Source organism: Cuculus canorus, chromosome 12 (genome assembly GCF_017976375.1).
Source record: "Cuculus canorus isolate bCucCan1 chromosome 12, bCucCan1.pri, whole genome shotgun sequence".
Classification (NCBI taxonomy): Eukaryota; Metazoa; Chordata; class Aves; order Cuculiformes; family Cuculidae; genus Cuculus; species Cuculus canorus.
In genome coordinates, this window is record NC_071412.1 from 22,029,765 (window position 1) to 22,053,626 (window position 23,862).

A 23,862-nucleotide genomic window follows, 5' to 3' on the forward strand; every position below is an offset into this window, starting at 1 on the left:
GCGCCGGAACCGCCGCCCGCTCCTACAGCCCCGCCTGCACCGGGACCGCCCCCGCGGCTCTGCCTGCGCCGCTCCGCCTGCGCCGGAGCCGCTGCCCCGGTTCCCCGCTCCGCCTGCACCGGAGCCTCTGCCCCGGCTCCCCGCTCCGCCTCCACCGGAGCCGCTGCCCCGGTTCCCCGCTCCGCCTGCACCGGAGCCGCTGCCCCGGCTCCCCGCTCCGCCTCCACCGGAGCCGCTGGCCCGCACCCCGGCAGTTGCTGGTTCCCGGTTCCCAGTGCCGTCCCAGCAGCTCCACATCCCATCCCGGCTCCGGGGAACAATCGGTGCCCCGTCCAGACCCACTGGAGCCTGGAGACCCCGGGCCTGGCTGCTGCCCCAGAGCATCGCCCGGTGCTGGGAGCAGGTGCGGCGGGACAATCATGGAACCATGGAATCATTGAGGGTGGAAAAGCCCTCTCTGTCCAATCTCACTCTCTCAGGTCCAACCAGACACCAAAGGGGCTTCTTCCCAAAGGAGAGAACATCCCTGGCACCCAGAAGCCAAGACTGGAGATCTCAAAGCACGAAAGGCATCAGGACAAGGCTCTGCCAGGAGTCGCGTGAATCCAAGGCAGCGTTTGAGGTCTTGCAGCAGATGGAGATGATGAGATCGCTATTAAAATGCAGAAAAGACAGAGGTTCTCAATAAATCTGTCTGCCCGGCGCTTGGAAGGAAGCGGGATGTGGGCACATGACATTGAGAGCGCTCCCACCCTCTCCAGTAACCGCAGAGGCTGTGCAGCAGCATCTGTTGGAGATGGCTCTTGTTAATTCCTCAGGCCTGGAAAACACGTGCTCGGTGTCTCCTGAGAGCCGACCGAGGGATCTAGCTTGTTGTGGAGGGATGCATCCTGTCCTGTCCCACCCCCCGCCGCCCCCACCTTGGGGGTGCAGCAGCCTGGCCCACCGGGACCCCACCAGCTCCTGCTTCTCTTCCAAACTCTGTGGCCTTTTGGCAGGTGGGCACCCGGACCAGTGTGGCTCCAAGCTCTGATCTGCGCCCCGTGGGGCGTCCCCTTCTCACCTGAACCTGGAGGGCATCAAGAAGAAGATCCCCGGACCCACCCGAGCCCTCAGCTTTGAGCTTTCCACGGACATCGGTTTCTCTGGGCCAAACTGCCCGGAGAGCCGCACGGGGCAGCAGGGCGAGGAGAACAGAGCTGAGGCGGGAGGCTGTGCTTGGGGAGCTTTGAAAGACACCAGACGAGCTCTTCGCCCCCGGTGTGGCTCAGCACAGGCACAGGCTGCTCATATTTGTTCTGTAGTCATGACGAGCCGCAAGCGGCATCCGTCCCTTCCCCGCAGTTTGTGGTTGGAAGAGGCAGCGACAGATTTCTGCAGTGGCAGCGCCAAAGCTGAGCTCCACCTGCGTCTGACGCTGCAGCTGGTGCTGCTCCGGTCCCCAACTGTTCCCACCGCTCCCGTCTGATGCCCGGTGGCAGCCGGGGCCAATGCCCGCGCTGCGGAGCCTGGCCGCCATGCCGCAGCGGTGGCCGCGATGCCGCTGCAGTGGCGGTGACAGATGGTGCCGCATGGGGTAGGGGCCGGGGCGCGGGCCTGGCAGATGGCAGGGGAGCGGGGAGCACCCGCTGCACCGCTCGCGCGCCAGACTCCACACGGTGGCTGCTCTCTCCTGCAGCCCTGCTGGGAAGTCCTCAGGGGGATGCGCAGCCCTCGCAGCCTGTGGAGCCCCCGGGAAGGAGGGAAAGATGGCAGTGGAGCTGCGGCGCACAGTCAGGAGGAGAACAACCCACGGCTGCACAGAAGTGAATTTTGGCTCACTCCTAGAGTGGATATAAAGAAATATTTCACAATTGGGGGGGGGGAGGTGCTGGCCCAGGTTGGCCACGGGGTTAGTGGAGGCCCCATCCCTGGAAACATTCAAAGTCAGGTTGGATGGGGCTCTGAGCAACCTAACCTGGTTAAAGATGTCCCGGCTTCTGCAGAGGGGTTGGACCGGGTGACCTGAAAAGGTCCCTTCCAACCCATTCCATGATTCTGTGGACCACAGGAATATGGAAGACAGGAGGCCTTCTGCAAGGACCTAGGTGTGGACCTCTGCACTGGGAGCTCTGCTCCCACCCTCTTCTCCATCTCTGGAGTGCCCAGGAGCTCATCTCTGTCGTCTCCAGGCTGGAGCTCACAGCCCGGCCCTTCCTCTCCCGAAGGCAGCGATAGCTGCTCGCCTGGGTAAACACTTCCCAGCAGGTTGGAGCATGCACCAGGAAGAAAAAGCCAGGCAACATCTTCCGGGCTCCTGCCAGCCCTGCGGAGAGCCGTGTGCATCCTCAACCTGTCCTCCAGGCGTGAGGAGCTGCTCCAGCTCCCCTGGGCGCTCCTTGTGCTCACCCACAGCTGGAGACGGGAGCCCTGTTGGACCGGGAACAGGACATGGGACCTTCCCTGGGGCCAGGAGTGCTCTGGCCACGTGGCCCTGGTGAACTTTCCCTTCCCATTTCACCCTGGGCAGCGCGGACACAGCCCAGCGTCCCCCGGGCAGCAGTTTGTGGTGACTCAGAGGAGAAGGTCTCTGCTCCCGCACGCTCTTCAGAAGGTGCTGGGAGATGATTCACCACTGGGGATGTGGGGGCTGCATTCAGTGTTTGACACTCGCCAACATGTCGCTTGAGTCAGGTGTAGATTGGCTGCTCCCCCTGATGCCAGCAACTTGCTGGGAAGCGTGCAGCCCCAGGTGCTTCTTCCACAGCTTTGGACAAAGCCATCCCCACAGGAACGTCTGTGGTGACTCCAGCTCCTTCTCTCCTCGGGAGTACCCGGCTCAAGCCCCATTGTGGGACCAGGAGGATGTCATGTTTGCTGGGTGACACCCCGGCCTCTCCCGAGCTCTGAGTGCAGCAGGGGATGGGAAGACTGGAAAATGGCAAAAATGCTTCCGAGGAGGCAACTGAAGACCCACAGACTGATAAATGACACATCTGCTTGCTACAAATGAACAAAACTTGGCATGAGGAGGAGGAAACTGGCATCGTGAAGGGCCAGATGGATAAAGGGAACAGATTGGGAAAGAGTTGACACAGCACTCTTAAAGTGACGGTCTTTTTTTCCAAGCTTGTGGCTTTCTTGGGAAGAACCAGCAGGCACCTGAGGGGGATCCAGCTGAGAGAGGTCACTTGCATTTCATAGAATCATGGAATCACAGAGTGCTTTGGCTTTTGAAGTCTTCCTGTGATAGACTTTTTCTGTTTGTAATCTAAGGACAGAGATCATAGAATCAGGGAGTGGTTTGGGTTGGAAGTGACCTCCAAGCCCACCCAGTCCCACCCCCTGCCATGGGCAGGGACACCTCCCACTGGATCAGGGGCTCCAAGCCCCATCCAACCTGGCCTGGAACCCCTCCAGGGATGGGGCAGCCACCCCTGCTCTGGGTAACCTGGGCCAGGGCCTCCCCACCCTCACAGCAAAACATTTCTCCCCAAGATCTCATCTCCATCTCCGCTCTTGCAGCTCAAAACCATTCCACTCACCCTGTCCCTGCCCTCCCTGATCAAAAGCCCCTCCCCATTTTTCCTGGAGCCCCTTTCCATACTGGAAGCTGCTCTAAGGTCTCACTGAGAGGGAGTCCCAACTGGGCATGGCTGTGTTCTTGCAGGGATAGGGCTTTAGGGTCCATTCCAACACAAACCACTGCACGATTCCATGATTCCATGACCAGGCAGTGAGTGAGATGGGCTGCTCTCAGCACAGTGCTGCCCATGTGCAGGATCACTGCTTCCAGAGGTACTATGCTGGCAGCACACTTTCATTTGTTGAGTCAGAAGATTCCCTCTTCCAGCAGCCCCCAAGCACATCCCTCACCACTTGGACCATAGCATTGAGGAGCCTGCAAGCTTCCTTCGCCCCTTCCAGATATGCCAACTCCCATCAAGCCGGGAGGAAAGGGCACGGAGCAGCCATGCCCACACATCCCAGCTCGCTGCCAGTGCCCAGGAGAGGACAGGGAGCAGGCGTGGAAGGGATGCGATGTTGTAGATGCTCTGCTGCTTCCTCTCACCCCAGCCTGAGTTGCACAGAGGTGGCAAGGGTCAAAGGCAAGCGAGAAGTTGAGGGAAAGCAAAGGAGGAACATGGAGAACATGGACCAACACCCAATCCCACATCTGATGGGGCAGGTTGCTCCTCCCAGGCACCATAAATTAGGACATTTCTGCATCAGCACTCGCACACAGGATGCAGATCCAGGCTTTGTAAGCACAATCAGGCCGCTTGCACATGTGGAATATGCGCAAAGTGTGTGTGTTTACCCAATGGAGCAAATTCTTGCAGACACTTTTTGCAGCTCCCCAACCTTTCTGTCCTAATAAATCACTCTGCAGCTGACAACATCACTGCAACCATGCTAATTGGCCAAAAGAGGAGATGACGACTTGCTGACCGACATCTGCCAGCTCCAAGCCAGACCCTCAGTTGTTGCCTCAGTCACGCCAAGCACCTTTCGTGCCACAGCTCTCAGTGCTGACAGCCCCTCTGCGCATCCGTGACCCTGAGCATCGCTGCCGCTCTCTGCTCTGATCCGTTATTTCATTAACACTTGACGAGATGTGGAGAGCTGTGGGGAACTTCATTTCCACCATCCCAGGTGCAGCTCCCTGGACGTGGGCCAGCGAGGAGCTGGGTGGCAGATCGGAGAGAAAAATGACTTCAGGGCTGACAGGGAGCAGGAGAAACGCCTCCTCCATCAACAAACACCAGGGATGAGGACGAGGGGAGTTTCCAAATGTCGTGGAAGCCTCAGGACAGACGCTGGCTGGGTGGCAGGAGCTGTATTATGTCACACAGATCTTATGGCCTCTCCAGCCATCCGCTTTCACATACATTCTGCCCAGCCAGAGGGACTCTTTCCTGGCTCCGGCTGCAGCAAAAATTCAGTCCCTTCATTGCTGGTGGGGGGAGCAGGGAGGAATGTCCACGTCCATGGGGTTTTATGTGCCCTTACTAATGGGCTTTGACCCTGGAAGGACACAGCCAGGTGGGATGCCCTCTCCAGAGAGACCTTAGAGCAGCTTCCAGTATGGAAAGGGTCTCCAGGAAAGCTGTGGAGGGGCTTTTGATCAGGGAGGGCAGAGACAGGACAAGGCGGATGGTTTTCAGCTGATAAAGGGAAGATTGAGATGAGATCTTAGGCAGAAATGTTTTGCTGTGAGGGTGGGGAGGCCCTGGCCCAGGTTGCCCAGAGCAGTGGTGGCTGCCCCATCCCTGAAGGGGTTCAAGGCCAGGTTGGATGGGGCTTGGAGCAACTGGATCCAGTGGGAGATGTCCCTGCCCATGGCAGGGGGTGGGACTGGATGGGCTGTGAGGTCCGTTCCAGCCCAAACCATTCCATGATTCTTCACTAAGGTACCTGGATTCCTCTGCAGGAACAAAGGAAGCTGGACCAGCTGGGAGAGCGTGGAGCTGAACCCGATAGCGAGCAGTAAAGTGGAATTGATGGGAGGTGCCTGCACTCATCGATCTGAGGCAGAGCAAGCAAAAGAGCTGGAGCATCTGCAGCTCAATCAGTGATGTGCCGGTCGAAGGCTGCACGCCAGGGCTGGCAGGGGACCCTGTGCCCCAGGAAAGTGTTAATGGTGGGTTCCATTAATCCAGCTGCGTTGGCCACGCTCGCACAGCTGAGTCCATCTCCAGACCCTGCCTCTACATCACTGAGGGGCTGTGAACCACCCCTGGCATCTCCTCAACATCTCTTAATAGGACTGTCACCAACCATCAGTGGACAAGAGCAAAACAGGGTCCATTCCCTCCACGCAGGGGGGGCATAAAGGGGCTTTTTCCACCAGTGCAGCCCTGTGTGTCTGGAAGGGGAGGCAGAAAACGCAGGTGAATTTGGAGGGGAGCGCAAGGCAGAGAGGCGAGGGGCTGGCAGGCTGCCTGGCAGCACGTGGCTGCCTGTTTTCTGCCCGCTCAGCATCACAAAGAGGGGTGAGGAGGTGGCTGCGTGTAAGCTATAAATCCCTGCTGCAGGAGGAGGCTCCCGCTCCAGGCGCAGACAAAGCCGGAGCGGGAGCTGGGACTGGCAGCTGCTGCGAGGCCGGGCACACGCAACGTGTGGCAGCAGCATTTCTCCCTGGCTGCCGGGTGGCTGGTGCTTCCCTGGTATGTTTTTCGCACATCCCAGCTCCAGCTGGATGCTGCACGCACAAAGAAAGGGCTCCAGCGTCGCTCCAGGCTTTGTGCTCCCTGGGGGCAGACAGGGCAGCCTTGGTGAATCCCGGCTCTGTACATCTTAGGGGCGGTTTTCCTTGATCTCTGAACACTGGAGGCAGGCAAGGGGACCCCAGAACATTTAAAAAAGCAGAAAATCAGTCTGTTGGAGCCTGTTTGCCTCCCCTACAGCACCGGCAAATGCCCTTGGAGGCTTGGCCGTTAGAAGAACCAGAGTGATCTCCTGCACCGATGCAAGCTCGTAAAGCCTCTGGAGGGAATGGCAGGATATCCCTGTCAAGAAATGCCCGAGTCCTTCTCCTCCAGTCCTTGGAGTGTGTCTTGTGGGCCGGGAGAGGGTGGGGTGGTGGATGGTGAGGATGGAGCTGTGTCACGCTGCCTACAACTGTGTCCCAGCTCCAATGTGCCATTCTTCACCCCCAAATCCCATCAAAACCTTCACCTCCAAAATTATCCCAGGATCCTTCCTGACCTGTCCTTCCTCCTGCATCCTGCATGGCAACGAGAATATGGGATACCAGCCTAGATGGTGAAATTCAGTAGAGCTGCTTGGCTTCCCCTGGGAAGGATGGTGGGTTTTCAGCAAAATTCCAAGCTGGACTTGTGGCCTCTGAACACCCAGAGGTGACAGTGCTGCCCTGTGCCAGTTTCCATCGCTGGTAAAACCCAGAGCGCGTGCTCACAGCCCTGGCATCCATCCCACCGCCCTGGGCACCAGGACTGCTCCTGGAGCTGCTTTAGGGATCAGAGATAGAAAGAGGAGGCGGTCGCAATCGCTCTGCCTCCCATCCGCCTCCTTGAGACAAGGCAAGGAGGCCAGGGGCTGCCCCAGCAAGGGGACAGACGGAGAGGCCGCGCAGGGGGCAGAGCAGCCAACGCAACCGCGCGGTGATGGATTGCTCTTGTCCCTGTGCCATCCAGAAGATTTATGGCTGCGCCGCAGCGTGGCACCGTCTGGGCCCCGCAGCGCTCTCTGCCTGGCTGCACCAGCCTTTTGACACTGCAGGCACCTGTAAAATCCATGGGAATGTGACACATAGGCAGCAGAGGGCTTGGAGAAAACCATGAGGAGAAGGAGCAGGGCAGGAAGAACCTGCCTGGAGCAGCCGTCCTGCCCAGGGGCCGAGCCGAACCCAAGGGGATCAGGTCATCCAGCAGGCAGATAACCCCACAAGCTCGTCTCTTTTTCCTCCCACTGTGTGAACACGTCCTGGCAGGACCCAACCCTCTAGGGCAGTTGGACCATCCCTTCCACCATCCTGTGGACAAACCCCCCAACAACCTGGCACAGTTTCATTGGGAGGGGTTGTACCGGAACCCTGGGAAGGCAGCCCATGGGTAGGGAGCTGTGTTGGGGCAGGGCCACCACTGCCAGCGATGGGTGGCAGCACCTTCAGGCCTCATCCTCCACACCCACCGAGCCCTTGCGACTTATCTCCGTGTCCACTCGCCACCTCCCTGCTCACTGCCATGTTCACCACAGTGTTGATCTCCGTTGTGCCCATTCCAGCAGCTGAGATCATTATTCTGCTAGATCCCCTTCCAGAATCATCTGCTGAGCATCCGGAGCATGAGCGCCACTGTCCCCTCCTTGCCCGCTGAGGAGCTGGCGCCGCGCAGCATGAGCAGCTCCTGGCACGCAGTCCTACGGATCTGAGCCCTGCCCCACGCCAGGGCAGCAGTCGGGACCAAGACCAGGGTGGGCATCAGCCTCAGGGCTCCCACTCTGCCTGCCCTGAGTGCCGGTCAACAGCCAGCAGCGGCCCGGGTGGCCAAGAAGACCACCAGCACCAACGCAAGGCTGGAGGTGATACAGGGACACAGGAGACCACCGCCTCTCCCAGCACCCCCTCACACGTCAGCAGAACCCGTCCGGGTGCGTCCCTGTGACGCCGAGCGCCGGGCTGGTTGCGCAGGCAGGAGCGGAGGGTTGTGTGCCCCAGCAATTCCCGCTGACGCAGTGCAGGGGTTGAGTCATCTGGGCCGGACGCACCGCCCTGACGTGCTGGGGTTGCTCTAAAAATATTTGACACCAAAGAAACCCTTTTGATCGCAGGTGTTTGGGATTCTTTGCATATCTGTGAAAAGAAAGGAGCCTTTAATGCTTGGAGCGCTGTAAAAATCAGTGACAGCGGTGATGGCAAACAGTCATTAACTATTGATGAGTGTTCCACTGGGAAGGAACTGCTGCGTACGATGAGCCTGGATGCTCTTTAGGTCTGTAATTCCACCACCAGTCCCTGTTTCCTTGCGGGCTCTGGGGGCACCAGCCTGGGACTGTTAAAGCTGTGCTAAAGAGAAACATTATCCCTGGAAAAACAGGCACAGGATAGAGCTGGGGTGGGGGTGCGGGACACGCAAGGGGTGGGACACAGGGTGGGATGATGGTGGAACTGAGGGCACCCTTAGGTGATTTGACGATGACACCAAGCTGTGTGGAGCAGTCGGCACGCTGGAAGGAAGGGATGGGTCCAGAGGGACCCGGACAGGCTGCAGAGGTGGGGCCATGCAAACCTCACGATGATCAACAAAGCCAAGGTCCTGCACACGGTCGAGGTGATCCCGAACATAAATTCAGGCTGTGTGGAGAATAGATTGGGAGCAGCCCTGGGGAGAAGGACTTGGGGTGCTGGGGAGGAGAAATCCTGTGTGAGCTCAATGGGCGCTCACAGCCCAGAAACCACCCGTGTCCTGGGCTGCACCCAGAGCTGTGGGACCAGGGAATGAGGGGATTCTGCCCCTCTGCTCCGCTCTGGGAGACCCACCTGGAGCCTGTGTCCAGCACTGGAGTCCTCAGCACAGGGAGGACATGGAGCTGTGGGAGCAAGTGGAGCACCTCCCGTCCAAGGACAGGCTGGGAGAGTTGGGGTTGTTCAGCCTGGAGAAGAGAAGGGACAACTTAGAGCAGCTTCCAGTATGGAGAGGGGCTCCAGGAAAGCTGGGGAGGGGCTCTTGATCAGGGAGGGCAGGGATAGGATGAGGGTAATGGTTTTCATCTGCAAGAGGGGAAATGAGATCTTGGGGAGAAATGTTTTGCTGTTCAGGTGGGGAGGCCCTGGCCCAGGTTGCCCAGAGCAGTGGTGGCTGCCCCATCTCTGGAGGGGTTCCAGGCCAGGTTGGATGGGGCTTGGAGCCCCTGATCCAGGGGGAGGTGTGCCTGCCCATGGCGGGGGTGGGACTGGATGGGCTTTGGGGTCCCTTCCCATCCAGCCCATGACTCCGCGAGGGGGTGTCCCGGTGCCCGTGTCTCCACGCCGCACACGCGGGGCTCAGCCGCTCGGGGGAAGGTGCGGCCTCTGCCAATCAAGACGCGTCGCCATGGGGACGCGGCGGGGCGGGGCGCGCGCTCCCGCCCACCTGACCCCTCCCCTGCGTGAGGTCACTCCGCCTCACCTTCAAAAACGCTCGCGCCGGGGCGGGTTCGCGGAGCTGCGGTAGCGCGCCGTGATCGTATAGTGGTTAGTACTCTGCGTTGTGGCCGCAGCAACCTCGGTTCGAATCCGAGTCACGGCACAGGAATGCGGCTTATTTTTCGCTCCGCTCTCGGCTGCTCTTAATTTAGTTTCACTTAATTTACTTATTTGTTTGAGGCTTTCCAGTCTTTTATTTATTGCCCATGTAGTGATTTAATTATTTTTAATTTTCATTATGGTTTTCTTTATTTGTCTTTATTAAATTTTGTTGTGTATCTCATATTATTTTCTCAGTATTTTTATTTCATTTATTGCCTTCTTTTTTTTTTTAATTTAATTTTATTATTTAATTCCACTGTATTTCATTTAATATTTGTTATTATATCCTGTTACCTTTGCAGCTGCCCGGCAGGAGGCTGCAGCCAGGTGGGTGCTGGTCTCCCACCCCAAGCTATGGGTGATGCGATGAGAGGGAAGGACCTCGAGCTGCGCCAGGGCAGGGTGGGATCGGGCGGCAGGAACAACTCCTCCGCTTCTCAGCCCTGGCAGAGGCTGCCCGGGAAGCGCTGCAGTCCGTGTGGCTGGCGGAGAAGGGACAGGCAGGAAAGGGGCTCGGGGAGGGGTCAGCGCTGGGCGGGGATGGGTGGAGTCGAGGTCAAAGGTCTTTGATAATTCTTTGGCTCTATGATGAGAAAATAATTAAATATAAAATAAAGTAGAACAAAACAAAGAAATAACGTAAAATAAAAAATAAGACAACGAGGAAGTAATAGCGTTAAACATAAAAATTATGAAAGGAAGAAAAATCGATGAAACAATAATGGAAAATAAAATTAAAGAAATGCATAGACAGATAAACAGAAGGCCCTAAACCAATGAATAAATGAAATTAAAGTGGTAAGCTTAAGAGCAAGCAAAAACGCTCGCCCACTGGGCGTTGCCGTGACTCGGATTCGAACCGAGGTTGCTGCGGCCACAACGCAGAGTACTAACCACTATACGATCACGGCGCGCTACTGGGACTCCTGGCAAAGCGGCCGGCGCTGATGCTATTGAAGGCACCACCGTGTGACATCACGCGGGGGCGGGGCCAGGCTGCTGCTTTTCTGTCCCGCGCTGCCAGAGCCTGGGCAACGCGGCGTTGGCTGCGCGTGCCCGGATTTTCCTCAGAAGCATTTTCTGGGATGGAGTGATGGTTGGATTTCTGCTTTTAACAGCTTCCCACAAGGCTCTTTCTCTTGGGGGGTCAAAGTATCCCAGGGCAACCTGTTGTGGGCACATTGGTGCCCACAGTGGCCGCCTCAGTGCCTGGAGTGGCCGCTGCGCTGGACCTTCCTGCACACCCCCGTGGATGTGGTGTGTGATCCCGGGAGGAGCCGTGGTGGCCCCGGTGCCCAGCCCAGCTCTTTGGACCGAGCCGTTAATCAGTAACTGGGCTGCGGGACCGGCGCCGTGCGGCCGCGGGCTGGTGGGTGAGCGCAGGGACATGGGAGCTGTGAGGCACTGAGAGGGCGTGGGGTACAGGGACGTGGTGGGGACCACGGGGGGCACGTGGCCACGCTGCACCACAAGGCCGTGGGGGCACGGGGGGTGGAGGAGCCACGTGGGGGTTGGCATCAGCCCAGGTATCCTGGAGGGATGCGGGGTCCTGGAGGGCTTCTGGGGGTTGTCCTTGAATGGTGGTGGGCCTGGGGATGATGAGGTCTTCCTGATCCCTGCCAGGGCCCTAGCAAGGGGTCCCTGAGCCCTGGGGGGGCACCGGAGGATCTGTGGGGTCCCGGGTTCCTCCCCTGACCCTGCTGCTGAGGAGCCACGAGGCAAGGGACACGCTGGGGTCAGCGTGCCTCAGTGAGACCCCTTAGGGGCTCTGCTGACCCCCCACCACCTTCAATTTCTGCAAGGTCCTAGGTTGAGGGGGATGTTCTCCAGAACTCCTTGCCTCCACTAGTTTCATGTGGGGCTGGGCTGCTCCCTTCAGTGGACTCTTAATTCTACAGGAAGCAGGTGATGACTCTGCCTTCTCCACGCAGACCTCTGGGATTACTCCGAAGCAAGGACAACGCACACAAAATCACGCTTAGAGTCGATCGCTGCCTTCTCTGCTTTTCCCTTGTCCTCCAGGTAAAGGAGCTGGGAGGGTGTCCAAATGGAATGCTCCAAGGGCTCTTGCCCTGGTGTAACACTGGTTCTTCTGGCTTTGTTCTCTTGTTCTCCCAGTATGATCCCCCTTTAGGCCAGCCTCCATGCAAACTATCACTTCTTCCTACCCTTCACTCCTGCACCGTACTGGTTACCAACATGAAAGGACCTTCTTTCTTACCTTATTTGGTTGCACCAAGAGCTCTCGATGAGGGATGCAGCCAGATTTATTTTGTCCAAAATCCAACTCGCACAAGGGCTCACAGAGGTTGGTGGCCACTGCTACCAACTTGGAGGAGTGGCACCAGCTCTCTCTGTTGTGTCTAATCTCTCCTGTAATTCCTTGGAAGCACAGAGGAGCAAAGACCTTCTCAGAATAAGGAAGTTGGCACGGCAGCTCCACAGCTTGAGGACTCCATGGGATGGTTCCAATATGCTGGTGCAGGAACTGCTCTGAACCCCTACTGTGAAGAGCGTTCTTCTCTTGGAGATCCAGACTTGACAATCCAGGTTGGACATTTGCCCTTCGCAGAGCTGATCCCATTTTTCTCTCCCCATCCAGCATTGGTCCCTGGCACAGCTGCTTCTCTAATGCATTGAAGCTGTGGCCTTCCTGGAGATGGAAGGGAACCAGATAAGCCTGGACAGCCTGGAGAGGGGCGTAGATAACCCAGCTTTCAGCACCAGGGTAAGTACCCCCTTCCATTCCCTGGGGTACAGGAGCTGCTCTGGGTGCTCCAGCTAATGCTGTTTTTCCATGGGCAGGAGAAACTCTATGAAGAATGTGGTGACCCATGTGGTGAGAGCAAAGAGGAGAGGAAAGGAAAAGGGAGGTTCTCCTCCTACTGCAGGTAGGACAACCCCTGGAGATGTGTGTGTGGAGGGTATTTCGTAGAATCATGGAATCACAGGATGGTTTGGGCTGCAAGGGACCTCACAGCCCATCCAGTTCCACCCCCTACCACGGGCAGGGACATCTCCCACTGGATCAGGGGCTCCAAGCCACATCTAACCTGGCCTGGAACCCCTCCAGGGATGGGGCAGCCACCACTGCTCTGGGCAACCTGGGCCAGGGCCTCCCCACCCTCACAGCAAAACATTTCTTCCAGTGGTCATACCCAAGGCTGTGTCCTTGGGCCAGCAATTCTCCTGGAGAACCTGGTCTGGGAGCAGGGCAGGGTCATATTGACCACATAGAGGGGACAGTGCCTTATGGCTCCGTATGGCTTTGTGGGATGGCAGTGCCGTGTCTCTGTCCCCACAGCACCCGCTCGGGGCGAAGCCTCCCTTCATGGTGTCTGGGATGTTGGAGTGCATGGTGGGGTCTCCTCTGCCATAATGGGCCAGGCCGCTTCTTCTAGGATTGGGCAGAGCTGGTGGAGGCCATAACACTCCTGCCCCACTGTGCTGCTGCCACAAGCACCCTCTGGGAGGCCTGCTCATAACATGCTCTGTTGAGTTGGGTTGAGTTGATCTCCAGGACCCATCTTCTGTGCCTCTCAGGTTTCTGGCATGTTTCTCTCTCTCTCCAGGAAGGCCCTGCAGCCAACATCCAAGGTCAAGCGCTTCTGCAAGACTCATGCGGAGGCGTTGCGAAGGGTTGTCCTGGGGCTCCTTGTAGTAGGTGAGAACTCTGTAGCACTGAGACCCCATCTCCACATCCCTTTGCCTGCCTGTGCCCCCAGTCAGCCACTTGCATTGCAGTTTGTATCCGCTTTCACCACCACCTGCCCCCTCAGTGCTCCACCATGAGGACTACCTGCCCTTGCTGTCCTCCCCTCTCCCCACCTCTCCAAAGGGTTTGCTTTGCCTCTTCTGCTTGCTCTGTGTGCCCTCAGGCGTCTGGCGGTACCACTGAGGTGGTGCTCCCTCAATCCTCCTCCACGCACGCAGATGGGAGCCTCAGGGGTGGCCAGGGATGGGCCTCCCTGTTGGCCCCAGTTAGCATTATGAATCCACGGCCTGGTGTTTCTGACCCGCAATGTGCCTTCTCCAGCCTACCTGTGCTACTTCATTGCCGCCTGCTGGCTCAGCTTCCAGCGAGCCCTTGCCTTGGTTGTCATGACTGCTGTAGTTGTCTTCTTCATCTGTTGGAGCCTCTTCAAGAAGTACTGTGGGGCAAAGGTGTTGCTGCTCCTCAGCCCGGTTTGGAAATGCTTCCAAAAGTCCTGGCCGTGGCTGAAGTGGTGAGTCAGGAAACATCTTGCCACCCTACCTCAGTAGCATGATGGCCATTCAAGCCCCTCATGTGTTTGTGCCCCAGGTTTCTTCAGACATGTGGACCTTATGGTGGCATCTCCTGCACAGTTAACTCCTCCCCTTCCTGAGCTGCTCCCCATGAGGACATCCTCTCCGTAACTGTCTGCCTGGGGTTTCCATTGCAGGATGCTGTGGGTGGCCATCCTAGGAGGCCTGATCGCATGGCTGGTTTTGGACACCTCCAGGAACCCAGAACAGCTCATCTCGTTAGCTGGTTTCTGCTTCTTGGTGCTGTTCCTGTTTGCCTGCTCCAAGCACCATGGCGCAGTATGTGTTTCGGGTGTGGTTTGGCCACTGGTCCCCTCACAGGAGGTGGTTATTACCCTCTGGAGGTGCTCCCTTCCCATGGGCATCTCCTGTTGGTTCATTCCTGGAGCTCCCTGGAGCAAGCAGAAGCCCAGCAGGGCTCCTGGGCCGAGCCAGGTACAGCCTGGGGAGCCAAGCTGTCAGTGGAGCTCCTTCCCACCGCTCAGCCCAGGGATGCCCAGTGGTACCTCCATCCAGTTTTCGCTCATAGCATCTCAGACCCTGAGATGCAGCACCCAGACTTCAGGGCTGTGGGTGAAGGGTGGACCTGAGCTTTGGGTGCCCTGTGTGACTTTATCAGGGGATGCATGGATAGGATGAGGGGTGTGGTTTTCAGCTGAAAGAGGGGAGATGGAGATGAGATCTTAGGGAGAAGTGTTTTCCTGTGAGGGTGGGGAGGCCCTGGCCCAGGTTGCCCAGAGCAGTGGTGGCTGCCCCATCCCTGGAGGGGTTCCAGGCCAGGTTGGATGGGGCTTGGAGCCCCTGATCCAGTGGGAGGTGTCCCTGCCTGTGGCAGGGGGTGGGACTGGATGGGCTTTGAGGTCCCTTCCAACCCAAACTATCCCATAAATCTATGGTTTTGTGACTTGGTCAGAAGTGATTAAGTCCCAGGGGCTTCCAGCCCAACCTGCTTCAGTGTTTTGGGCATTCCTTCCTTCTGTCTCCTCCAAAGGGTTAATGAGCAGGGAGTTTGGGGGTCTGTACTACCACTCAAACCATCAGAAGATCTCTGTGCTCCTCTCCTTCTGGGTAAGCCTGGCACGTTATGTTCCACCAGCCAGTTCCAGAGTCCCGCCTACTTCTTCCTCTGTCACCACCCTGGATTTCTGTGACACTGCCTCTGTCTGTGTCCCTATCGCCCTCACCCAGGGCACAGTGTGATGATGTTTGCCATGTGTGGCTGCCAAGGGGTGGAAAGACAGAGAAGGAAGCCTGGAGGCTTTGCTAACATCTCAGACTGCATTCTGCTCTTGACCCCCAGGTGTCCTGGAGAGCCGTGTTCTGGGGTCTTGGCTTGCAGTTCTTATTTGGGCTCTTTGTCCTCCGAACAACCCCTGGCATACAAGCGTTCCAGTGGCTCGGGGACCAGATCCAGGTAGTGAGTCTACTCGCCCCATCCCGTGCTTGCGCCCTCCTTGGGATCAGCAAGGAGAGCAGAGGGTGGCCTGGGGCAGAGGAGCTGCAGGGTCTGCGCCTCAGGAACGCTGCTGTCTGGGACTGGAGAAAGGCCAGCTCTTTCCTGCTCTTCTGCAGCAGCCTGGACCCTTTGGTGTGGTCTCCTTGCAGCCTGGAGGAGTGCCCTGTGGCTCGGAGACAGCCCACTGGTGTCTCAGCTTACGTTTCAGAGGGTCATTCTCTGGTGGGGCTGGGGGTGAAATGACAGGGAGAGAACTAGCAGATCACTGTACGACCATGGAACTTCCCTTGCAGTTCTTCCTGGGCTACACCACAGCGGGCTCCAGCTTCGTCTTTGGGAACACGCTCATTGAAGAAGTCTTTGCCTTCCAGGTCAGCTTGGGGAATGGGGTGACAGGGAGGGGGAGGCAGAACCCGGTTTTATTCTGGTCTGGCTGGGTTTTGGAGAGCATGGAGGTAAATGCAGCCAGGTTTGCTGCAGCAGAGCTCAGTCAGCTCAAGGACGGGTCTCCTCGAGCTTCATACCCACCCATGGGCCTCCTCAGTGCTGTGGGGGATTTGTATCATGGAATTAACGTTAGAAAAGCCCTCTAAGATCATTCAGTCCAACCACCATCCCAACCCTCCCATTGCCGACTGAGCCCTGTCCCCAAGTGCCACAGCCACACGCTTTGTGAACCCCTCCAGGAACAGGGACTCCACTCCTGCCCTGGGCAGCCTCTGCCAGGGCTTCACCACCAATTTGCAGCGGTCTCTGTCCCCTCTGTCTGCGTAGCCCAGAGCTGTGGCACCCCAGCAGCACGGGTGGCTATGCAGCACCTCACCATGCCCAGCTCGTGGAACAGAAGGGCTTCGTCCCCAGACGTACTCAGATATGTTGCTCAGCTCTCCTTTAACCCCGTGCCCTGGTGTCTCACCTGCAGACTCTGCCCATCGTTATTTTCTTCAGCTGTGTGACGTCCATTCTCTACTACCTCGGTGTCATGCAATGGCTCATCATCAAGGTAGGACCTTCCACCTGGCTCTGGGATGGTGGTGGAAAGGAGAGGAACCTGATGGGTTCTCTGACTGCTATGATTGGCTGAGGGATGTCTCAGGGATATCAGCATGGTACTAATCTGGGGTGTTGTGTCCTGCTTAAAAGCACAGACACAACCTCCTTGCACGCCCTCCTGAGAAATTCCAGGCCTGGAGCTGGTGTTGCTGCCTTGTCTGTGAGCACTTCCTAGGATATGAGGCCCCAACGGTGCCCTGCTTCATGGAGTGAGTGGCTGAGTGCCAGGAGCCTTTGGGAACCTAGTGGCCTTGTCTTTCCTCAGATCTCCTGGCTGCTTCAGGTCTCCATGGGCACCACTCCTACTGAGACCCTGAGTGTGGCCGGGAACATTTTTGTAGGACAGGTAAGGTCCTGGGCATGAGATCCAGCTCCTCAGCCCTTGCAGCTGAACCTGCCCTGGGAGATATCTTCCCCTCTCAGGAGATCTGTGGTCCTCTGTGTCCATGTCTCATGGCCAACAGGGTTTTCTCTCTTGCAGAGCGAAGCCCCACTGCTCATCCGCCCGTATCTTGCAGACATGACCCGTTCAGAAATCCACGCAGTGATGACCGGTGGCTTTGCCACCATTGCGGGCAGTGTGATGGGTGCCTACATATCCTTTGGGGTGAGTGTGCGAGCAGAGCGTGCCACGTGTTCCTTGCCATGGGGTCCTGGCATGGAACCCTCGCCTGCCATGGGCAGCCTGGCATGGCTGCCCTCGCCTTGCAGGGTGCCTCCAACTGCAGCTTCATCTCCACCATCCTGGCCAAAACCCCAGAGCGCTGCCTGCTGGAAGGCACTGGATCTCCCTGAGTCACGGATAATTTAGCCTGGAAGGACTCACTGACAGTTTCTCATCCACACTCCTGCCCCAGGGAGATGATGGCAAAGCCCAAGGGGTTGGCCAGGGCTTTGTTGAGGATGATGGTGAACATTCCCGTGGGTGGAGATCTTCCCTCACTGTGCCATTGCTTCTCAGCACACACTGGGTGGTGTCTTCCCCCTGTTCTCCTTTTAAGTAGTTGGGAATGGCAACTACAGCCTCTCCCAGCTCTATTTTCTCCCAACAAATCCCACTTCCCCAGGCGCTCCTGTGCCCCAAACCTCTGGGAGATGCCCTCTCTGGTTCCTCAGCGTCTCAGACCTGGACATGATGTCCAGGTGTGGCCTCGTCAGTGCTCCGTAATGGGGAATAAACCTTCCCCTCGACCTGCTGCCAGCGCTCCCGCTATTTAAACATTAATTAGCCTCTTTAAACTAGCAGCCAGGGGTGGAAGGTCAGAGAAATGAGACGTTACCACTCAGCGGGCAGGGGAAGGGTGAGACCAGGAGCTCGGCTCTTCCTCAGCGAGAAGTTCACAATGTTGCACAACCTCTTGCTCTGATATGGATTAAAAGGGACAAGGGAGGGACAAGAATCAAGATCAGGGCAGGTTAACATCCAGGCCAGGATCACTGGAGCTCCAGCAATGCCTCTATCCACATCACAGACTGTCCTGAGCTGGAAGGGACCCACAAGGACCATCAAGTCCAACTCCTGTCCCTGCACAGGACAACCCCAACGTTTGCACTGTGGGGCTGAGGGCATTCGCCGAATGCTTCTGGAATATTGTCAGGCTTGGTGCCATGACTGCTTCCCTGGGAGCTGCTCCAGTACTCCACCACCCTCTGGTGAAGAACCTTCTCCTAACCCTCTCCTGGCATCTTCCTGCCATTCCCTCTGGTCCTGTCATGGGTCACCAGAAAGAAGAGCTCAGCCCCTGCTCCTCCTCCTCCCCTTGTGAGGAATCTGCAGAGCGCCATGAGGTCTCCCCTCAGTCTTCCCCAGAGGTCCTACGTGCTGTGGCCAGCTAATATGCATCTGGTTTTCCCACCCTGAGCAAACGGAGAGCCCTTAACTCCGAGTGTCACTGCCTGAGGTCAACCATGTCCTGGGACACCCTGGGGTGGGAACATCGCAGGGCACAGCTTTGCATGGAGGTGCTTGAGCTGCTGGCATGTGTGTTGCAGATAGATGCAGCGTCACTGATTGCAGCCTCGGTGATGGCCGCGCCCTGTGCTCTCGCCATGTCCAAGCTCATCTACCCCGAAGTGGAAGAGTCCAAGTTCAAGGGCAAAGCGAGCATCCGCCTCTCCAGAGGGTGAGTGGGAGGAGAGAGTGTCAGAGCGGGGCTGCACGGGCCCTAACAGCGCAGGGAAGTTGTGGAGGCGATTTAGGGGCACAAGTATACATGGCCCAAGGCTGGGAGAGCCTAAGGTGTGCAGACACCTACGGAGCCAGAGCTGACCCTGCACAGAAGCATAGAATCATGGAATGATTTGGGTTGAAAGGGACCTCAAAGCCCATCCAGTCCCACCCCTGCCATGGGCAGGGACACCTCCCACTGGATCAGGTTGCTCGAAGCCGCATCCAACCTGGCCTGGAACCCCTCCAGGGGTGGGGCAGCCACATCTTCCCTGACCAAGGACTTTTTCTCCACAGGGAAGAGCAGAACATCCTGGAAGCTGCAAGCAATGGGGCCGCTGCCTCTGTCGGGCTGGTGGCCAACATTGCAGCCAACCTGATTGCCTTCTTGGCAGTGCTGGAGTTCATCAACGCTGCTTTGCGCTGGTTTGGGGAAATGGTAGACATTGAGGGGCTCTCCTTCCAGGTATCCCTAAGGGCAGCCCTGTGGGCATCCTCCGTCCCTCACCCATCTCACCTTTGCCTGCTGCCTCCCTAGGCTGTCGAGACCCTTGCTGGCTGCTTGGCAGACGCTGGCAGCTGGTGTCCAAGCTGGGGGCTGTGCACGTGGCCAGCTCTGAGCTGCTCCCTTCTGGAATGCTTTTCCCAGGTGATCTGCTCCTATGTCCTCATGCCCCTGGCCTTTCTCATGGGGGCGGACTGGGCAGACTCCCCGCTGGTGGCCGAGCTCTTGGGGATCAAGATCTTCCTGAACGAGTTTGTGGCGTACCAGCAGCTGGCCACGTACAAGAAGAACCGTCTGGCAGGCCTGGAGGAGTGGGACGGGAGCCGGAAGCAGTGGATATCTGTGAGGGACACCTACCACCCTGCCAGGATGGAGACAGCCGAAACAGGGCAGGGGATGGGTGGTGGGCAGACAGAGGCATGAGGGTGTTGCGAGTGGGAGGGCACCTATGGCAAACTAGACCTGGATGTCCACTCACTGCTGGGTACGAGATCATCCTGAAGGGATCAGTGAAGCCCCATCCCATTTATCCTACTCCTTGGTGGGGCAGATCATGGTGCGCCAGCGCCTCCTGTCCCCCCAGCCCAGCCTCTCCTGGGGCAGATGGCCCCCACCTGTATTCTTGCTCCTGAAAATTCCTGAAGGAGGAAGGATTAGGGGGAAGAACTTGTCTTCATCGCATCTGCCTGGGCTGGGAGCTACAACAGGGTGTGCTGAGGCTGCTCCTGGGCTGAGGTCACCATCCCTTGTTGCTGTGCCCTCCAGGAGCGAGCCGAGAGCATCACCACCTTCGCCCTCTGTGGATTCGCCAACATCAGCTCCATCGGGATCATGCTGGGAGGCCTGGGTGAGTGTGACCAGTGTCCTTGGTGCCTGGCACAGCGCAGGGGGATCCTGGTCCCCAGGAGCGAGAGCTCAGCTGGCGCAGGAGGAACTTCCTGCCCAGGAGACATCGTGCTCCGTCTCTGCCACATGCAGAGCATAAACGGGATTTGCGTGCGGTGATAATGGATGATTTTGTGCCCATGGCATGCGCACGTCCCGCCAGCCCATGTGCCAGCGAGCCACAGGGCAAAGAGCAGCGACTCTGGTGTGGGCAGCGCCGAGGGCTGAGGTTGAGTGCCCGTGGGCGCGGTGTGCTGCTCACACGCAGGCCTGCGAGCTGGCAGCTGGCCGGGATCCCCATGTCCCCGAGCCACCCGCCGCTGCGCATGATGTGGCAGAGGCTGCTGGGGCCCTGGCACACATCCATGTCCCAGCCTGAGCGGACTCTCCCCAGCCTCCGCTTTGACCCCACAGCCTCCATGGTTCCCCAGCGCAAGGGTGACTTGGCCTCCACCGTGCTGCGCGCCCTCCTCACCGGCATCTGCGTCTCCATGCTCAACGCCTGCCTGGCAGGTAGGACCCTGCCCACGGCCAGCGCGGCTGGGAAGAGCCGTGAGGGACAGGCAAAGGGCTGGAGACCCCAATAAACACAAGTGCAGGGATGATGAAGCCCTGGCAGGGTCTGCCCAGGGCAGGAGTGAAGTCCCCCATCCTCATCTGGGCTGGGATCGGGACATTTGGGACACTGCGAGGACTCACCGGGGCCATTGCTGCAACCAGCTGGGGGGCGAGGTGGGATGGCGTGTGGGACCTGCAGGCATAGGCCCAAGGAGTTTGTTTCCAAACAAGTGAACTTGAGGTACAGGATTTGGAACAGGTTGCCCAGAGCAGTGGTGGCTGCCCCATCCCTGGAGGGGTTCCAGGCCAGGTTGGATGGGGCTTGGAGCCCCTGATCCAGTGGGAGGTGTCCCTGCCCATGGCAGGGCGTGGGGCTGGATGGGCTTTGAGGTCCCTTCCAAACCAAATTGTTCCAGGATTCTATGATTTGCAAGCGTGTTCAGGGGATGGGATTTGTAGGCACAGTTTGTCCAGAAGTCCAACCTGGAGACTTTGTCCCCCAGGTCTCCTCCATGTGCCAACGGAGTTGGGCGACTGCGTAACCTTCCTCAGCACCACCAACTTCAGCTCCAGCAGCTACACCACGTACATGTGCTGCCAGCAGCTCTTTGCCAGGTAGGTGCATGTCTTGGCACCTCACGGTCCTCTCATGGACACGGGTGATGGGGCAGCAGCTCCTTCTGACCACGCCTCTCTCCTTCCAGCGTGGGGATCAAGAATGGCACACTGTCCTTCACGGGAGCCTGGGCTGGCCTGGAGGAGGGTGTGCGGTGCCTGTCACAGTGCTGCGGGCGCTACAACCACACATCCTGCCTGCACACAACCTAGGATGGCGCAGGGAGCTGCACGCTAGGGGGATGGGGACCCGGGAGCACCACGGCCTGGTCCCAGCGGTAGAAGAAACCCCATCGGAGCCCAGTGATGGTGGACAGCCCCATACACCTTGCAACCACCACCCTTGGGTGCTTGCCCTCCTGCACCCAAAGGAACTGCTCCCAAATAAATGATGGCAATGCCGATGCGCCACCCTCAGCCCCCACTGGCCCCCGGGCAGCGTGAGGCACTTTGCAGGTGCCACCCTCAGCGTCCGGCCCCCGCCACCCCTGCGGGCTGCAGATGGGGGTAAAGCCGGTGCTTGAAGACGTTCCCATCCCTGAACATGAAGCTGCCCCATCCTGCCCTGCGTGGGGGCATTTTTTCCTCAGAGACCATAGCGTTGGGAACAGGCCGGTCCTTCTCTCTTTATTGCACTCGGGAGCACCTTTGCGCCAGCACTGCCACGTTATGTCCATCATTATTTTACAATGATCCAACAACGAAGCACCAGGGTGTCAGAGCATGCTGCGCTCCCAGGCTCTTCCCTCCTCTGCCAGGCTGCTCCGAGCCATCTTTCCAGCCAGCAGCGTTGCTGGCGCCCGGCCCTGTCTCTGTGCTGTGCGGGAGGTGAAGCCGGCAGCGCTGGGGCTCTCAGGGAGCCTCGCTGCCCGCCGCCACGCTCTGCCAGCTGCCGCACACCTGAGTGAGCCAGCAGGCACGAGGGAGGCTGGGTGCGACGTGGGGCGCTTTACATCCCGGCAGGAGCCCCCCTGCCCGCCCATCGCTGCCTCCCACTCCAGCAGTGATGCTGGGCAGGGTGTGGGGGCTGCTGGTGGGCAAGGAGTGGTGATTTCTGCCAGCTGGACACCTGCCTGGGCCAACGCAGCACCTGGCACCGAGGGGAGGTGTCCCCTTCACCCCGTTCCCGGGTGCCCTGTGTGAGGTAGAGCATCCTTACCCATAGCAGCACCACCGCCCGCAGCATCCACCCGGGCAAGGGGTGGGGAGCTCATCCTGAGCTGCAGGGGAGGGCAGGAGTGCAAAATCCCATCCCCATGCAGCCGCTGGGACCAGTGCCAGAGCCCCACGGAAGAGCGGGAGCCATTCAACCCCTCTGTCTGCAGCAAAGCCTTTGAAATCCTGGGGTGCCAGGGCTCACGGGACTGCCTGGCGCTGCTGGGCTTCGGAGCACCAGCACGGTGCCTTTATGGAGGAGACGAGGAGGGACGTGAGGTGCTGGGAGCCAGGAGGGCAGCCTGGACTCCCGGTTTGCTCGGGAAAGCCAGGCAGGGGGCACGGCGCCTGCAGAGCCCAGAGCAGGGCTGACGGCTTTTCCTTAGGAAGACAAATGGAGAGAGGAGCCCGGGTGTGGTGGGGCACACGGCTCCACCACCACCAGCAGCTCTTGGAAAGAGGTAACGGCTCATGGCCCCCCAGCTGAGCTGCTCACACTTAGCACACACCACACAATGCAGGAGCCAGAGGGGGGACAGCGGCCACTGCTGGGGTCTCTCCTGTGCCCGGCCACGTACTGCCACCAGGCTGGGTCCGGGGTGCGAGGTCCCAGCCGCAGCGGCTCGGCTACTGCAGGCAGCCAGACCTGCCACTCTCTCCTGAGCTGGGTTTGGAGGCTGCGGGGGTCTCCTCCATTTCGGGGGCTCTCCGAGAGGTCTTGGGGCTCACGGCAGGCTTGCGGATGCTCTGGGGACTTGCCAGTCCCTTCTTCTGGAGCTGTGGGCTGGACTGGGCAGATTTCCTGCCCATGGAGGGGCTCTTGGAGCCCTTGGGCTTGGTGGGCTCCAGCATCTTCAGGCCCAGGATGCTGCAGTAACGGTTACACTGGTGAGCGGCCGGGAATTGCTCCAGCAAGGAGGGGAAGCAGCTTTCCTTCAGCCCCTGGAACCTGGAACAGAGCCATCCTCAGCCTCTGCTTTGCACCAGGAGAGGTCCTGCCACAGCACAGAGCTGAGGACAGAGCCCATCTGCGCTCACCACCACTGCCCTTCGCCGAGTGCCAGAGCCGCGGACGGCCGGGGCCACCGAGCGCCAGCAGCTCGGGGTCACTCACCCTTTCAGGTTGGTAGCGATCCGCACGTTGGTCATCTTCCAGCCCACCCCTGCAGCAGAGAGGAAAGACAAGTGCAGGAAACACATTGAGGGGCTGGAGCATGTCCAGAGAAAGGAACGGAGCTGGGAAGGGTCTGGAGAACAGGGGTTGTGGGAGCAGCCGAGGGCCCTGGGGCTGTTTAGCCTGGAGAAGAGGAGGTGAGGGGAGACCTCATCGCTCTTTGCAGCTCCTGGAGAGGAGGATGGAGCGAGGTGGGTGCTGGGCTCTGCTCCCAGGGAACATGGGAGGAAATGGCCTCAAGTTGTGCCAGGGGAGGGTGGGGTTGGATAGTGGGGAA

At 58.7% G+C, this 23,862-nt stretch overlaps 3 protein-coding genes and 2 non-coding genes across 14 annotated transcripts in view; 2 read left to right on the forward strand and 3 right to left on the reverse strand.

Annotated features, from left to right (window-relative positions):
• Window positions 1-137: 137 nt before the first annotated feature.
• On the reverse strand, window positions 138-3,251 carry LOC128853374 (uncharacterized). 2 transcript variants are annotated; one of them, XR_008451888.1, is made up of 3 exons: window positions 1,958-3,251; window positions 1,064-1,823; window positions 138-652 (listed from the first exon to the last, which is right to left on the reverse strand). XR_008451888.1 is itself a non-coding variant. In XM_054077810.1 (2 exons), the coding sequence occupies exons 1-2, from the start codon at window positions 2,323-2,325 to the stop codon at window positions 1,268-1,270; spliced, it is 924 nt and encodes a 307-aa protein (XP_053933785.1). In that variant the 5' UTR covers window positions 2,326-3,251; the 3' UTR covers window positions 138-1,267. The 2 variants fall into 2 exon arrangements, 1 of the variants encoding a protein (XP_053933785.1); XM_054077810.1 differs by having other exon boundaries at window positions 138-1,823.
• Window positions 3,252-9,659: 6,408 nt separating this feature from the next.
• Window positions 9,660-9,731, forward strand: TRNAH-GUG (transfer RNA histidin (anticodon GUG)). The gene has a single exon. It is a non-coding gene; the product is annotated as a tRNA-His (tRNA).
• An 838-nt stretch (window positions 9,732-10,569) lies between these two features.
• On the reverse strand, window positions 10,570-10,641 carry TRNAH-GUG (transfer RNA histidin (anticodon GUG)). The gene has a single exon. It is a non-coding gene; the product is annotated as a tRNA-His (tRNA).
• A 158-nt stretch (window positions 10,642-10,799) lies between these two features.
• LOC104064861 (sodium/nucleoside cotransporter 1) lies at window positions 10,800-22,812 on the forward strand. Of its 6 annotated transcripts, none has more exons than XM_054077524.1 (19): window positions 10,800-11,103; window positions 11,629-11,752; window positions 12,333-12,458; window positions 12,536-12,621; window positions 13,303-13,394; window positions 13,767-13,956; window positions 14,155-14,296; window positions 15,318-15,431; window positions 15,767-15,844; window positions 16,396-16,476; window positions 16,792-16,872; window positions 17,008-17,133; window positions 18,519-18,649; window positions 18,991-19,159; window positions 19,343-19,540; window positions 19,964-20,045; window positions 20,498-20,596; window positions 21,145-21,256; window positions 21,346-22,812. In XM_054077524.1, the coding sequence occupies exons 3-19, from the start codon at window positions 12,390-12,392 to the stop codon at window positions 21,467-21,469; spliced, it is 1,974 nt and encodes a 657-aa protein (XP_053933499.1). In that variant the 5' UTR covers window positions 10,800-11,103; window positions 11,629-11,752; window positions 12,333-12,389; the 3' UTR covers window positions 21,470-22,812. The 6 variants fall into 6 exon arrangements, with proteins under 6 accessions (XP_053933499.1, XP_053933502.1, XP_053933498.1 ...); XM_054077527.1 differs by having other exon boundaries at window positions 11,662-11,752; XM_054077523.1 differs by having other exon boundaries at window positions 10,800-11,099.
• A 30-nt stretch (window positions 22,813-22,842) lies between these two features.
• Window positions 22,843-23,862, reverse strand: part of ALPK3 (alpha kinase 3) — a 28,185-nt gene continuing 27,165 nt past the window's right edge. For all 4 annotated transcript variants that reach the window (XM_054077531.1, XM_054077530.1, XM_054077529.1 and 1 more), the window contains 2 exons: window positions 23,526-23,574; window positions 22,843-23,360 (listed from right to left, as the gene is read on the reverse strand). In XM_054077531.1, the coding sequence (XP_053933506.1) occupies window positions 23,039-23,360; window positions 23,526-23,574 (371 nt within the window). In that variant the 3' untranslated portion in view covers window positions 22,843-23,038. The remainder of the gene's footprint in view (window positions 23,361-23,525; window positions 23,575-23,862) is intronic.

Bases quoted from the DNA above. Each gene is read 5' to 3' on its own strand.
- LOC104064861 (XM_054077524.1), top strand. From the start codon at position 12,390: ATGGAAGGGAACCAGATAAGCCTGGACAGCCTGGAGAGGGGCGTAGAT. The intron at 15,432-15,766 runs GTAGTGAGTCTA...CTTCCCTTGCAG, and splicing joins GGCTCGGGGACCAGATCCAG to TTCTTCCTGGGCTACACCAC. The intron at 15,845-16,395 runs GTCAGCTTGGGG...TCTCACCTGCAG, and splicing joins AAGAAGTCTTTGCCTTCCAG to ACTCTGCCCATCGTTATTTT.
- LOC128853374 (XM_054077810.1), bottom strand. From the start codon at position 2,325: ATGCACACGGCTCTCCGCAGGGCTGGCAGGAGCCCGGAAGATGTTGCC. The intron at 1,824-1,957 runs GTTAGGTTGCTC...TATCCACTCTAG, and splicing joins GCCGGGACATCTTTAACCAG to GAGTGAGCCAAAATTCACTT.